The 16,105-nt window shown below is 26.4% G+C and overlaps 1 protein-coding gene across 2 annotated transcripts in view; it reads right to left on the reverse strand.

Annotated features, from left to right (window-relative positions):
* The window catches only part of LOC126904503 (5-hydroxytryptamine receptor-like), a 123,464-nt gene that overhangs the window by 57,316 nt on the left and 50,043 nt on the right, over positions 1 to 16,105 (reverse strand). Inside the window, exons 1-2 of one of the 2 annotated variants that reach the window (XM_050683589.1) lie at positions 1,490 to 1,591; positions 644 to 1,188 (exon numbers count right to left, since the gene is read on the reverse strand). In XM_050683589.1, the coding sequence (XP_050539546.1) occupies positions 644 to 1,133 (490 nt within the window). In that variant the 5' untranslated portion in view covers positions 1,134 to 1,188; positions 1,490 to 1,591. Of the gene's footprint in view, positions 1 to 643; positions 1,189 to 1,489; positions 1,592 to 16,105 lie in introns of those variants that run through there. The other variant, XM_050683588.1, reaches the window with a different exon arrangement.

A 16,105-nucleotide genomic window follows, 5' to 3' on the forward strand; every position in this document is an offset into this window, starting at 1 on the left:
GTTCTAAACAAAATTGTGTTGTTGCTTAGTTTTCCACAATACTAGATAAGAGCTAACATTTTAAGCATCTCAAAAACAAAATACCGTCTCTATTAAATAGTTAGTATTATTTAAAATGTCTTTTCAATTTTATATTTATAATAATAGCTTATAAGTAATTTTCATTATTTGTACTTGTCTGTTTTCAAGTATTTATTTTAAATTGGTTATTCATTTATTTATAAAATACTCGAATCCACATTAATATTGATGTGACTTTTACAAAATGTTTAAGGACTATATTTATTATATTTTTATCTGTCCAAAATATAATAAATATATAATAAAAATACACTATATATAATAAAAGAACAATAACACTGAGTACATTTAATATTCTTTTTTGGAAATATAAGATAATTGTTAATAATCTATTTTTTAAAACCTTAAGAATTTCATAAACGGTATAACGAGTTTTCCTATCTCGTTGTGTTAATAATAATTTTAAATTTATTTTTGTATGATACATTTGAACTCGTTATAAGTGATTTAAAAACTTTTGTCTTTAATACATTTTTTAAATGAAAAAAATTGCAACTTAAAGAATTTTATTTTGGATGAGCAAACAAATCAGAAAAATTAAAATAGGTTAAATATGACTTACCACATATCGTTGTTAATATCATGGCCCCCAGGATGATACCGATAGTGATGATAAACACATAGTTTGTGAAGTCTTCATCGCTTCCTTTTATCAAAGTTTGGTTCGAGCCGTTCACGAATGGTTCAATGCTTGCCGTAGTGTTCATAAGAACCGTAACGGCTGTGGTGTTGAAGTCATATCCCGTCATAGACACGGACCGGATCGGCCGGAAGTAGTCACCTGGTCTAGGACCACCACCACCATCGTCATCTAACGCGGCCACTGATGGATCATCACCGGTGGCCACGCCGACAACACCACCGACAGCTCTTAAATAGTAGTTTGAACCACCGGATTCACCATCGTTGGCTGACCCTTTGGTGGCCGTGCCATTGGCGTGGCCACTTTCGGCGCCGCTGCAATAAAATGTTATCGCGTCGGCCGCCACCCGTAGCATGCAGCCCCGGCGCCCGCCAGCGCCTGAAGCCGCCACTGCGCCGAGCAGGGCCATTGTTTTTTTCACCTATTTCCTGTCACCCGCCGGATCAACATTCGTCATTAGCTATCTGGAAAAAATTAAATAAAAATAGCCATTTATAAAACAATTATAGCAAAAAACTTTACAGCCGGATCTTTAAAAATATGATCAATAATAATAGTTAAATTATTTAAATATAAGAATAGTATAAATTTTACAAGAAAATAAATGAATAAATTAGAAAATATCTATATAATCCTAGTGTAAATGTATCACTTATGAAAACCAAGGTAGTGTGTACTTCTACTAAAAATTAAAAAATAATAGTAATAATAAATGATTAATTCTTAATATAAAAATAAATAATAATAATAAATGACAATTGATACCATCAAATTAATGTTAGGTGTTTCATTGAATAGTACTCAGTTTGATATTTACTTTTGAGTTACAAGGCGATACAAGAGATGTTTTCACAACAACACTCACAGCACAACTACTTAAATATTCTCAAAACCTTCAAGATGAAATACTTACAGTCTATTATTGAACTTCTCAATCACAATAAATTAAACATGATTTTTTTATTTAGTGAAAAAGTAATACAAACCATACACAGGTTATTGTGTCTATTTTAAAAAACGTTTTATGTTTAAACACAAACACTAAATTTTTTGGCAAAGATCACTAAATCATTCGATATTATAAGTGAGAAAAACAGGTGCATTTGTCAAATGGATAAATAGATATTACCTATAATGTTATCTATTTTATTTTTAACAAACCATGTATTAATTATGTAGCTTTTTGAGCTAAAATATTGTACGATGTAGTATTATATTGAAGGAAATATAAGAATATCTAAATTTTACTTCAAACAAGAATATAACACTTAGTGTTTTAAATGCATAAGTACCAAAGTTATTTTAGAAAAAACGCATGTCGGGTTTTTATTATTAAAATTAATAGTAAAATAATTTTTGAAACTTTCTAAGTATAATAATTAAAACCAAATGATACTAATTACTTTTTCTTGGAGTTTGATTGGACCAGCTTTCTTATTGTATGTTTTAACATTACAAAGTACAATGTTCACTTCAAAAATGAGTTAAACATTGTGTATTGTAACAGGTGTTTGATTCCATCATTAATAAACTTTTATTTTCTTTTGTTGGCTTGATGCCATTTGGCCAAGTCATAAATTTATATATTATGTATAATATAATGTTTTGTAACACTTGAATTTCATAAGTATTTAAAAAATACCATGTACCATGAAAGTTTTTGTTGCGAGAAAATTAGTACTTACATGGGTTTTCATGAATAAATAGTACAATATTTTTTCTTATAAGTTACTGACTTAAAAATAGTTAAATGTCATTCTATTCATCGTACGAAACTATTTTAGGGTTTATATCAATCCAAACTAAAGACATTAATTTTCCAAGTTATCAGTTACCGGGTCTTACGTGCAAAATAGTTTATGCAAATTTTATGCCAAGTCGAGATTGATATCTAGGGAAATTTTGTTAAAACGGTTTCTGGAGCTTAAAATTTAATATTAATTTTCAAGTTTTTGGGTAATGCTTACCATTAAAAATAATAAAATAATACAATAAAACTGTCTTGTTGTACATTTTGTTGTACCGTAAAGTTTCCAATAAGTATACATAGAAATAGCATATCCAGTGTCTTCATATATGAACTTAGGTTCCAAACTAGTGTAGAATTTTCGAGTTGAACACGACTCATTATAGAAGTTCTCCATACACGTGCGGTATACAAAAGCTATAGAAATTAGACAGTACCGCAACAGAAGATTATTGATTTAGATTTCAAAGGATGCAGTAGTTTGTTTGCGTATCACTGTCGTTGTATAGAGATTTATTTTTCTGAATATGTATTATATTTTTGTGTACAATTATTACGATGATATTTTTTAAGCCCATTAAATGTATGTGCTACCTAATCAATCTTAATATTGCGCAGTGCTTTAATAGAATGGCATGTTGATTAATTTTTAATGTTTGCGTTAACCATTTCTTTGGTATTAATGCAAACAGCAGCTGAATGCGTCCCTAGTCTTGTGCCGTGAGAATTTAAATGAAGGGCTGATCCGTTACAGAATCTAAACGAAGGCGATTATGTGCAGGACTTTGTGGGTAATAAAACGACGACGTTAGAGCAACACGAGGAGTACTCGATTTAATGCATATGGTAGTTACTTGGTTTACAAAAGCAAAATAAACGTATCTTCCGGAGGTCTAACGCGTGTAATATAATCGTTAAAATGCGTTCGAGTTTCGCGAATATCATGTTATTATCATAACGTTGACGCTCGAAAACAAAATCAAATATTCAATATTCTTGTTGGATAGCGCAAACCACATTGCAGTATAAACTAATATTTGCATAAAACAGAGAACAATATATGGGTAAAACTCCTATAAGATAGGCTATTTTACAATAATCGATAGAAATCATTTTTTAATAAACTGAAATTGTTTTTAACTTTCTCTTGTTATGCACTTTACATTTTAAACATTTCTACATATTTACTCACGCAAAGTTCTCAATTTTTATTTTTATTTACTAAAGTCCTTAACTTAATATAATTTCTTTACTATATAATCATATTAAAATAGAGCTATATTATTGTACAAGATATAAAAAAATAGTACAGCAACACTCCATATCGTTTTTGAATAATGCAAAAGATTATACAATGTCTGTTTAAAACGAATTAGGTGTTATGATAATAGACTGTTTGAAATATTTCACATAAAGAGTTATCTTTTATTAGAAAAATAAAAGTAGCCAAGTGTGAAGAACATAACAATTGAAACGTCACTTTTATGATTATTAACGGATGTTTAAATAATATATCAAAGGTAAATCCTCTTCTACAGCTAGTAGACACATATGTAGTATTTAAATGAAGAAGTTTTACTGCTTCAACCGCATGTAATAAGTATGTTAGTGACAGTTTACCTTATGTTTCGATTAACTTTCAATGTATTGACAACCGACGACTGTCAAAAATTACAAATTATGCGCAACTCAACAACTTAATAACACACTGGAGTCTTACTTTTGTTTATTACCTTATTCGCATCCGTTAACCGTATCGAATTACAGTCTATTATATTTTAGTGATTTTATCTATTGTAAAACAAGAAAAACTGGTCCCTAAAACTCAACGCTGTCTATTTACGTTCATATATTTTTTATCTTATGAAGACTTAAGCTTATTTCCGGAAGAAAAGCAAATAAAACACGATTTGTAATTCAGCATAAAGTTTCATTTGTGATAATAACCAAAGAATTACCAATCAGTTAGCATAAAACTGTAGAATAAAAAGCTTTATTGAAAAAATGTGAATTAATAAAAAAATCGAATTGACTTAAATATTGTAACCTTAATTCATAACACGTTTACTTAAAACAATAACAAGCCGTTTTTAATTTCAACATGACCTGACACTATAATACGTATATTATGGAAGAATAAATTATTTTAATAAATAATTATAATTTTGAAAATTCATAAAAAAAAAAAGTTTTTATTTTAAAGTGAAATTTATAATGAAATGGTTTTTAAATTATTTATAATTTGAAATTGGACGGCTCATTATATAGGCAATTTTAATACATTTTTGTGTATTTTCACTTTGCGAAACATTGACAATTAAATATAACAATGTTATTATTACTAACCATTTGAAATGTTTTTTTTTCCTTGAATAGGATAGATAAATTTTATTATTTATAAAATACTTAAAAATATATTTTTTTATTACATGAAGAAGAGAGAAAATGTAATATTCATAACATTGCTGATATACATTTTAACATAACCGTTTTGTACATAAATGCTTTGTTCATCGTACTCGAGGGGTGGGTGGGGTGTATATTATGTCAAAGAAATTTAGTAGGTAATCTTCTATTATTCAGGAAATTGAACTTTTAGACTTATTTCTTTGTAGTTAAATTGAACTTAGTATTCATGAAACGTGTACTGGGATTCATTTCTATATATTATATGAACAAATAACTTGTTTTCAAATTTAAATGCGTTTGAATAACCTATAAATATTGTGATTATTTTTTTTCAACTTTATGGCTGTAATACTTGCAAACTTTCATAACAACAATTATATTACTTTTATAATTACTTTTTATTGCAGTCGATGAGTAGTTACTTTGTGGTTATTCTTTTATTAATCGTTATATTCTCGTTTAGACAATTAATATAATTATTGAGGAGCGGTGCTTGTTACAACAAAATATTTGTATGAATGACTTATATTGCAATGTTATAAATATGGATGATGGAATCTAGACTTAAAAAAATCATGAAGGAAAATCAAATAGGATTCAGAAAACAAAGAATTGGTTATTGAATTTGTTAAAGTTTAATGGTCCAATCGACTGGATCGGTATAACCTTCACTAGCTGTAAATAACGTACAACATGTTACCAGCCAACTCTTCGAAATTGTTCAGCCATGTGGACGGAGAAAAGAAGCTAACTGACCCAAAGATTAATGAAATGATACGGATATGGAATCGCTAGAATAACCAACATCTGATTGCGAAAAAAACAGTTTTACATTAACACGAGACCAAAGTTTCATTGTTAATCGTCGGCTATTTAGTTTTATTAAGGTAATTATTATAGTAGTACATAATCTGATTAATTTTCCCGTCACCGTGCTGAATGATATAGTACGTTTTTTATTTTTTTATTTGCTAAGTGTAATTGTGTTTGTTTTTTCATACGAAAAGAAATATATCCAATTGTTAATTAATAGTTTGAACGGTTTCTAAAAACAAAAAAGAAATTTATTGTACTTGTACATTTTCATTACATTATTATTGATTTTGTTATAAGCATGTACCTTATATAATGCCTGACCTATCATTTCTTATCCTGATACTGAATAAATTTTTGTATTTAATTTATTTATATTGATTTTACTGAATATTTATGGCCCAATGATTATTTATTTATTTTTATTTGTTCATAGTAATGAACAAAAATATATCGAAAACGTTTATTGAAAGTTGGGTAAATGTTAATTTATAGCTTATGGTAGGTAATAAAAAAATTAATTTCCAGACAAATGTTAAGCAAATATAGTATAATATTTGTTTTTGCATTTTTAGTGTTTAATGTGTTTTATTAACAACAAAAAAATGCTTGGAATAAAACATTTTGATAAATATTAGAAAAGCCATAGTGATAATGCTTAGAAAAGCGTCGAAATCAAATTTGTCTATGAATAATTGTGAACTTAAAAAAGGTAATATTCATAGGAAAATATGTATTTATATAAAAAAAATGTTACATCAGCGGTCAGTTCTATTGAAAAAAAAATATCATAAATAACAATTATATACAGTATAAAAAATATATAACAGTCGTGAAAATTATGTTTTATTATTCCTCGGGTATTCAAATAAGACGGAGAGGGGCAAAAAAGCAATTACTCAGTTGTATTTTGGCTCCGTTATCTAGACAAGAGAATTTAAATAATACGAATTCGTTAAAGAAAATTTAAATATGATAACAAGGGCACACTGTAGGTGATGAGACCTCTATGTTTACACCTAACTAAATCCGATAAAATTACGGTCAACAGTCACGCTAATGTCCGAATTTTATTTATTTATGCAAACCTTTTCTCGTCCAGTAAAAATATTGTTATATACTGACACGCAAAAAAAAAAAAATGATATGTGTAAAATAAAGCTCTTTTAATGTATGCAGGGTTTAATAGCTGTAATTATATAAATTAAAGAAAAAAATTCATTTGAAAATAAAAAACGGAATACATTTGCCGTATGTGAAGCATTGATACGCATTTCGCATATCATACATTCCCCACCGGATTATAACATTCAGTTAGTTATATGTACTCGTTTTGAACGCACTATATGCTATTATTTTAGTTTATTGTTTATGTGTTTCGCATATTAAATTATTATATGGTACGATAATTTAAAAAAAAAATGTTTGCTTACATTTTTTAATTAAAAAGATTAAAAAAAATTTTAAAGTATCGTTCAAACAGAAAATACTTGTTCGGACAAAAACGAAGATTTTAGAAACTTAATTTGATGACCTTTATTTCATCTGATCTACAAATCAATAACACGTCTTTAAAGATATATTGATTATGTTTATAATAATATTTTTACAGTTGGATAAAAGTACTTCAAATTTAATTGAATAATCACTAAAAAAAATATTTTGCAATACTGTCATGGTAAATAATCTTATGTTTTAGAATACTGTAATTAATTAATTAATTTTAAAAAAGTTAAAAGAATTCCCTTAGTTTTGGAAATATTCTTTTCAAATAAATATCCGATCTCCTTACAAAATATAATTTAATTTTACTGTTAGTGTATAAAATAATATTAATTATTAATATCATGAAAATAATATTTTTAAATGTAACAGATTAGGTAAACGCTAAATATCAATATAAAACAAATATTGTTCTTTTAATAAATATTTATTAAAGACCAATAACTTTGACCAATTGTACATTTTTCTGTGACAACTACAAATCTAGACGACGACATGTTTTCTGTTTAAGCACAATTATTTAAATCTAAAAGAGTCAGTAATTCAAAAGAATTTAAATGGTTCATAAAGGTTGTTCGACAAATAAAACTGTCGAAGACGTTTTTGGTAGATTTGACACAATCGTTTTTATGACTGAACCAAAGCAATTTGTTTTTCCCCTTCTTTCTCGAGTTAGAGCTATGACATGTCACACAATAGCATTGTATCTTCTCTTTGCAATGTTATTTTTATTTTCTCACTACCTAACGACCAACGGATGTATTTATTGAAAAGCGTTAAGAGCCACCGACTTATAAGAGCTGTAGCGGGTGAACCAAGTAGTAAGAAATAGATCAATCCATCAAGTCAAACTTCATTAGCGTTTCCTTGTACCCGACAATGGCACCAACTAAAAGCTCGGTCATTGTTGTTTTTCTTTCTCTCTTTTTCACACTCTCATCATGTCGAGGTCACATCTGAAGCCAAACTCGATTTATCTCCTGATCACCAGGCGTTGTTTTATTTTATTTTTTTGACTTTACTGGCAACTTCACCACTGTTATTCATTATTTTACATTTTGCTTCAAAATTACTCATGAAATTAAAGGAATAGTAAAAATAACTAGGTACATTCAACAAAATCATTTAGATCGAAGTTAAAAAGTTGAACTTATTTTTTTTTTAACTATTGCTACAGAACTTAATAAAAACGTACTTAACAAAATATATCAATTTTTACTAAATCATTTTAGTTTGTTTTATTAAATAAACGATTTGATTTTTCACTTATAAAGATTGTCAGCCAAAATTCATAAACATATGAAATTGATTAAAATACATTTATTAATTTAGAATTGAACAAAATGTTTTTTATTTTTGAGAACTATAATTCCATGGAAAAATATATTCAGTCCATCATTAATTATTAAAAAAATCAAATTAAAGATAAACAATATTTTTATAAAGTTTTTTTTTGTAATTATTTATGAAAGGATTTTTTATTTTGTAATTTGTTCATTCGCAAACACTTCTATAGTATAAAATACAAAAAAGTGTACAAAGAATTACAATAGCGAATGCGCTTTTATTTTAAAAAGACAATTACAGTTATTTTGGGTTTACAAATGAAACACCCAAAAGAAGTTTCTTTGACAAAACTAATTCAAGTCTCTACACTAACCAAAATGATAAAAGTGTCGAAAAGTTATAACAAAAAAAAAAAAAAAGGTTCATGGAATCTTACGCTCTAAAGTAACATTTAATAGTGTACTTCTTTGATTACTTCACTGTGACAATGACGGGGTCTTGCTGCTATAGGGTCTTTTAACTAATTTCGTTAGTTAAAATACCGTAATGAGACTTAAAAGTGATAAAGCCGTCGTCACACTAAAAACCCGGTTATTATGTAAAATTACAGGATTTGAAAATCGAAAGGGATAAACAAATTTTAATTGAGCTTTAACGTCGTGAGTCACATACCGGTTTGATAATATTATGGAGGATTATAACGGGATAATAAATGAAAACAATTAAAGTATCAAGTATCTTCCCAATTATGGCATTATCTTTCCGGTCAAATTTGGAGGCATTTACTAAGCGAGTTGCAAACAGTGCTTGCGTTTACTAATAATTAATCTCGTTATCTTTAACTATCATTGTACTAATAATCCTTTCCGCGATAAAGTCGCTACCGGAAACGAACTGGACTTCCGGTCGATTGCAATATACGCTAAAAAGTTCACATTTGGTATATTATTATATGACTTTTCACTGGAATTAATGGAAATTAGTAGCTTTTTACGATTTGAAACGGCGCGAGTTCTTCTGAATCAACCACTGTTCGCCCAAATAATGACTTCTATGATGACCCGGTTGTTACAAATAATATACAGAATCGATATTTTAATGCAAAATAGACAAACACACGTGTGTTATACATAAATAATAGAGAAAATCATGAAACGGAAAAAATAAAGCCAACAACACTAACGTATAAAATAAAATTAATAAAATCAACACATAAAAAATATATATATTTTTTTATTTCAAGTACATTTCGATTATTTCATACTTACCTAAATATCCTCAGAACATTTTTTTTTCTGAAATAAATATTGTATACATAGTTAAACAATTTTCTAGTTATTTTTATAATAAATTGTACACAAAAAGAAGTAAAAAATTAATATAGTGAAAAGGACTTTTAAGATATTTCTATGGTACAGTATTTGTCCCGTATAATCTGGCGTCCTCCTTTTATAGTACATCAAATAAGTTATAGGTAAGGTCAAATTTATACGGTCTAAAAAGCACTTCAAAAAATCTCAGTATTAAGGGATATCCAAGTAGCATGTGATTTTTTTTGGTTACGAATCTTAAGACGTGACGTAGAAAAAGAAAACTCGACCTCTGTTGACAGATGAACGGTTTTCTACATCCGGATAGTATGCCATTATTTATTTGTTTATTTTACTTTTAACCAATAGAGACCATCACAGATGATTTTTTTATACTAGTTGTTATAAGTTAAAAATTAGAAAAGGGAAAGGTTTTGACGGCATCCCGTGAATTCATTGCGCATAAGTTAATTCGTCACCGAAATCCAATTTTTAAGATTTATGATTTTTGGGAGGATAAAAACAACAAACATTGCAAGTTTCTACTTCTACTAAGGTTCAATGTACACTTAAAACTTATGATATTTTTGGTGTGTAGAATAAATACAAAAATTTTATTAATTGATGCTCTTAATAATGCTATTGGTTCTTTAATTAATTTAAGAGCTTCATAATCAAAAAAAAATTGCTTAATTTAAAAAAAATTGAATTTTAATTTTATCTAAATATTAATAATATGAAAATACAATTATAAGAATTAATTAACAGATTGGATTCGACTGTGAATTTAACTAACAAAAAATGGTATTTTTCTGAAGCCTCCAAACTGTATCACAAAGTCATATTACAGTCGTAATATAACTGACGACAGTTATAAATTAAACGTTAAATTACTATAAAATGACTAACTCAGCAATCGGTACAAAATATTATAAAATTAAAAAAACCGCTAAATTTGTTTAATATTTTTTTTTATATTTTGTAATATTAAGAGAAATTCAAACTTTCTCAAATGTATTTAATGTTTAAATCAAAAATTTACATTATCTAACTAAAAAAGTTTGATATACTTTTGTGTTTTATTAATATCAATAAGAATGAAATATTTTTGCTAAACTTAAAACGAATACCAAGCTACTTTAGCATTCATAAAATATTTCATTATTTTTTTAAATATAAAACTAGTTCCCAATTTATTAATATTCATTGTAAAAATGTATGTTAGAATTATACTATAATTTGTTTTTTCTTATTGTCAAAATAATATTTGAAGAACTCAGACAATTTTTATACCTCGAAATTTTATACTAATTTTAACATGAAAAGTTTTGAGGTGAACTTAGGAATAAAATCAACATGTTCTTTCTTTAAATAACATTAAATATTTTTAAGATAATTAATGATTTTTATGTAATAATTCAAAATTATTACTTATTTATACAAAATTCTACATAAAATATTTTCATCATTTTCTACAACTCAAAATATTAATAGATTTTTTCATAATAAAATAAAATGAAATATTAATTTAATCATAAAATTTTAGATCAATCGGTAGGTATTAAAATTTCCATTCTAATTATGTTAATATTACGTATAAAGTTAACCACTATTTTTTCAAACATTTTTTTGATTATATATAGATTAATTGATTTATTATTACCACTAAATCCAAAAAAAATTTTTGTATGATTTTGTTTAGTATTTTTTATTTTTAGTTTTATAAGTAGTTAAATATTTTTTAAATCTAGCTCTATTAAGATACAACTTTATATTTTTAAATAAAAAGATACATATTTAACTCTCACGTAATATAAATGATCCAATTGAAAAAAATGATTAGTCGATAAAATTTTTTGAATTAGAAGTTATGAATATTTTTTTATCTGATTTGAGGTAGTTACACGACAGAGAAATGGATAATGATAAAAATAACATAACCATCACTTCACCTTCAATCAACAATTAAAAAGGTTAATAAATTCCGAAATATTCGTTCAAACTGTTATTAACCAGAAATTTTAGCTAAACAATTTATTGTATAAATTATTTAAGTATATATGTGCCAATGAGAAAAATAATATTCTTATTATAATTTTTCTCTTATTAGGAATAAGGGGAAAATTATTTATCCACTTATTAATCAAGATATAAATAATACTAAATACAAATGAAAGTTTGTCTAAATTACTATTATTTTATGGGAAATTTAGAGGTCAATGATAAACCAATCTTCCTGTATAAATTATGTTACAATAATAGTAATATTCTATCAAAATTCTATAGTAGTAATTTAATATAAAATCGCATTTATCTTATAGTTATTTTTCAAACGTAAGTAATAATTTCTTTTTAGAGTCAGTACAAATTTTTCTAGTTCAGTATTTTCTATTAGACAGTGAAAGAACGAAAAGGAATCGATCTTAACAAATATGAAGCTATTTTTCGACAATACAAATTATTGAACATCAAATTCACTGTCTACACAATAACAAGAGACTACAAAAGCCCAAATATATTGTCGAAAATAGGCGATCTGAAATAAACCTTTATTGAATTATTACTCACTTTGAGATGAACTCGGTACACTTTATTATTTTTCTTCCGATAGGTTTTAATAATTATCGTTACACAATATCTATATACGGAAACCATAATATTTTTAAAGCGTTTTTATCCCGAACTTAAAAAAAAAAAAGGTTATGCTTATTTGTATTACTTCCAGTTCGTAAATTTATTCTATAATCAGATTTTGTATTGAAATTGTTAATTCAGTCACTATGAAATATTTGGAAGAGGAATAATTAGTTAAAATGAAACATTTAGAGAAGGATAAATAAAGATTTACCCCATTTAGAATAATCGCTCCGGAAAACCGTATAACTTGAATAATTATTTACTTTCTTCTGCTATCGCTGTGTATGATTCAAAATTGAGATCGTTGACATTATAATTATTTGTTGAAAATGGTTTTATAAAGTGTTCCGAGAACTATGATATGCATCATCCACTCTTATTATCATTCGCAATGTAATTATAATTAGAATAGTTTACAAAAGTGCTTTTAATTTTATTAATTTCAGCGACTTTGCTTTCTCTAAGTGTAATGGAATTTTTTGAAAATTCTTGATGATTCGGATAACTGAGGTTTTCATCAAATATAGTTAATACAGTTAATTATGAAATAACAATAATGAAAATAATAACTAGTAGACAGAATAAAATGTTATTGGTTCAGAACAATGTCAAATTTCAATTTATTTTTTAGCTGACACGGCATCATATATTAAATCGAGCTCTAGTAAATTGTATAGTCAAACTTAGGGACGTTTAAATTCAAGATACAAAAATTATTCTCGTGGTGAAAATGACAAACCACTACCAAGAAAATTGATTATTTATTTAGCATAATGTTGTGATAAAATATAACTCGTGATTTCGATCATAATAGTATTGTGAATGTTTACAAAATATACATAGAAGTTTTCATAGAAAAATAGTCTTAAAACCATTAACTTAATTTATTTATCAATCTAATCATTTAATCGTTTTTATTATAATGAATAAATTATGATTGATTGGCGTGAATCGACAAATAGAAACTAACCAAAAATCATTTTGGGTTGTGTATTCTTCCACAATACACATTATTCATATAAATAAAACCATGTAGTATACACTCTATGTAATTTAAATAGTAACTTATATGTTTTACGTTTTAACTCTTCTAAAATATTCTTTTTAACCAAAATAAAATGCATTGTATTACAAAACTACCCTAATAAACTATTCGAGTGCTATTGAAATGTCGGGTTTACATTAAAGATACAAAAATGTCTATAGTTTGAAATTGACAACATTAATTTGATTTAACGAGGCAGCTCAATTAAAACTTAAAATCTAGCCATCGACAAACAATTTTTTTGCAAAAATAATTTTAAAAAATTTACTATTTTAAAATATTGTTTCATAATTATTAACAAATAAATATCTGCTTTTTTTAGTAAACAATATTAAATAAAAGTAAATAGTTTTTACCACGAACGAAAATTTATATAATCCCCATATACTCAATGATATGAATACATTACATACATAAGATTACTAATTATATGTCTAAAAATTTATTTAATTTTTCAATTAAACTTTGCTTGATATTCTTTTGAACTGCTTCTACTATTGTATTATTTAAGCCGAAAGAAAAAATCAGTAACACTTAGCAGTGTTAACATTGGATCTCGTATAAACTATAATAATAATAATAGTGTAATATTCTGATGATTCGTAATGGAGAAGCGGACACAGGCTGCTGCTAAAATATGTATTCTTTTTTAAGACTTCCGAGAGGAAGCTTATAATAAAAAAAATCCATTGGTTGACAGCTAAGCACATTACTATAATACTCTGAAGAACCAAAGACCGGAGACGTATAAGCGTTCCACCACCACGATGACAACAGGTGCCGTTCAAAACACCTGATACCCACTTGTCTCTGCCGTTTCAGCACGGCCGTATACTAATTAATCATTGCTTCCTCACCTATTCATCAACATATAATTTGCTTGTTCGTTGTAATAATTCATTGAAATACTTTTTTGTGGACTTTTATATCCCGGGGCTTGTAAAAAAAGATTATTGTAATGATTTTTTTATTCCTTTTTGCAATTATCTTATATGTTTAGAAGATTTCATAAAAGTAAGAACCATACAAGCAAATATTTTAGAGTTCAAATATAACATATGATACATATTTCATAATAGAGTAGAATATGAAATCATTTTGGCCTAATTGACATAACCCGACTTTAAATTATGCATGAATAATTTTCTACTTGATTAGATTAATTATAATTCTACACGTTCTTCGAATTTAGATTCAATTACAACAATTTCCGAAATGTACATTGTACATAACGATTACTTCGTATTCCAACGATGTGTTGGAAAAATAAATATAGTATACTTTATGAGAGCAAAAAAGTTGAAAACAATGAAAATATGTACATCAATGTTATACCTGATCGTTTTTCTATCTAATAGATTATCTTGATAATATTCTTTAAAGTTAATAAACAGTGTAAGTTGAAAATTATATTTATGAAAATTTCAAAATATTTGTTATTTTTTTTAATTTTAATGTTATGAGTTATCTATATTTTATTTAATACGATAAAATAATCGATTTCATTCTAAATATCTGATAAACTTAACAAGCAACAAGTAGCTTAAAAATATTTTTTTAACGGAGTATTATACATTATTGACTAAGCCATTAAGGTTGGGTTCAAAAAAATGTAGTGGTACATACACAATTACATTTTTTTGTGTATTAAAGTATCTTTTTATTATCTTTGAGCTGAGAAACAATGTTTATTAATAATTTCTTTGACTAGAAAGACTTTTTAAAGTTTGCTCTTGAAAAATCATTGTTACTTAAGGTGTTAAAATAATATTAAAGTACATATACATATTTGATATTTTGATAAAATTGATATATGAGTTAACGTGTGTTAGAATTCCTACATGAACCTGCTACAATATTGTTACCAGTGGCGCAACCAGGGGGGGTGTTTTGGGTGTCTGGACACCCCCCTTGGACCGTATTTTTTATTTAATAGCTATTGAAAAGTGATCTATTTATATTAAATTTATAACATAAAAATCATAATATTGCAGTCTTCATAATGCAGACGATTTATCAGAACAAATGGTTTAAAATATTATTATGAAAGTCCATAATAATTTATGTATAAATTCAGAAATATTTATCTTGGTTAAAATAAGAATATTATTTGAATCTTGATGTAAACTATTTTTATTTTTATTATATTTAGAAATAATTTACATTATTCAGGTTCTTATCTTTTATGATAGGCAATTAGATATTGATGTAAATTTGTAATACGAAAACCGACCACGTGGCCATCTAAGTTATTATTAGTTTATATTAAGTCTAATAATATTGATAAATTAATAACATCAGTTGTCCGATATTTATTCTCAGTGTCGGTTCTTTGAGTTATCTACGTATTTGTGTGCATGTGCGATATAAGATATTATATAAACGTGATTAGGTTTTGTATTTCTAATCTTACAATATAATATACTGTTTCGTAAAATGAGTAAACGTGTTAATAAAAGTATAACTGACTTTTTTGCCAAAAAAGTACCGCGGCAGGAATTAAATACAAATAATGCGAAATTTTGNTAGCAGCTTTGAATATTCACCGCGAAATTACAGTTACTACAGATGAAATTATTAAACAGTTAAGTGAGAAAAAAAGACGATTAGATTTTGTAATATAAAATGTT

The sequence above is a fragment of the Daktulosphaira vitifoliae genome, unplaced genomic scaffold, assembly GCF_025091365.1.
Source record: "Daktulosphaira vitifoliae isolate Bord-2020 unplaced genomic scaffold, ASM2509136v1 Scaffold_4, whole genome shotgun sequence".
Lineage (NCBI taxonomy): Eukaryota > Metazoa > Arthropoda > Insecta > Hemiptera > Phylloxeridae > Daktulosphaira > Daktulosphaira vitifoliae.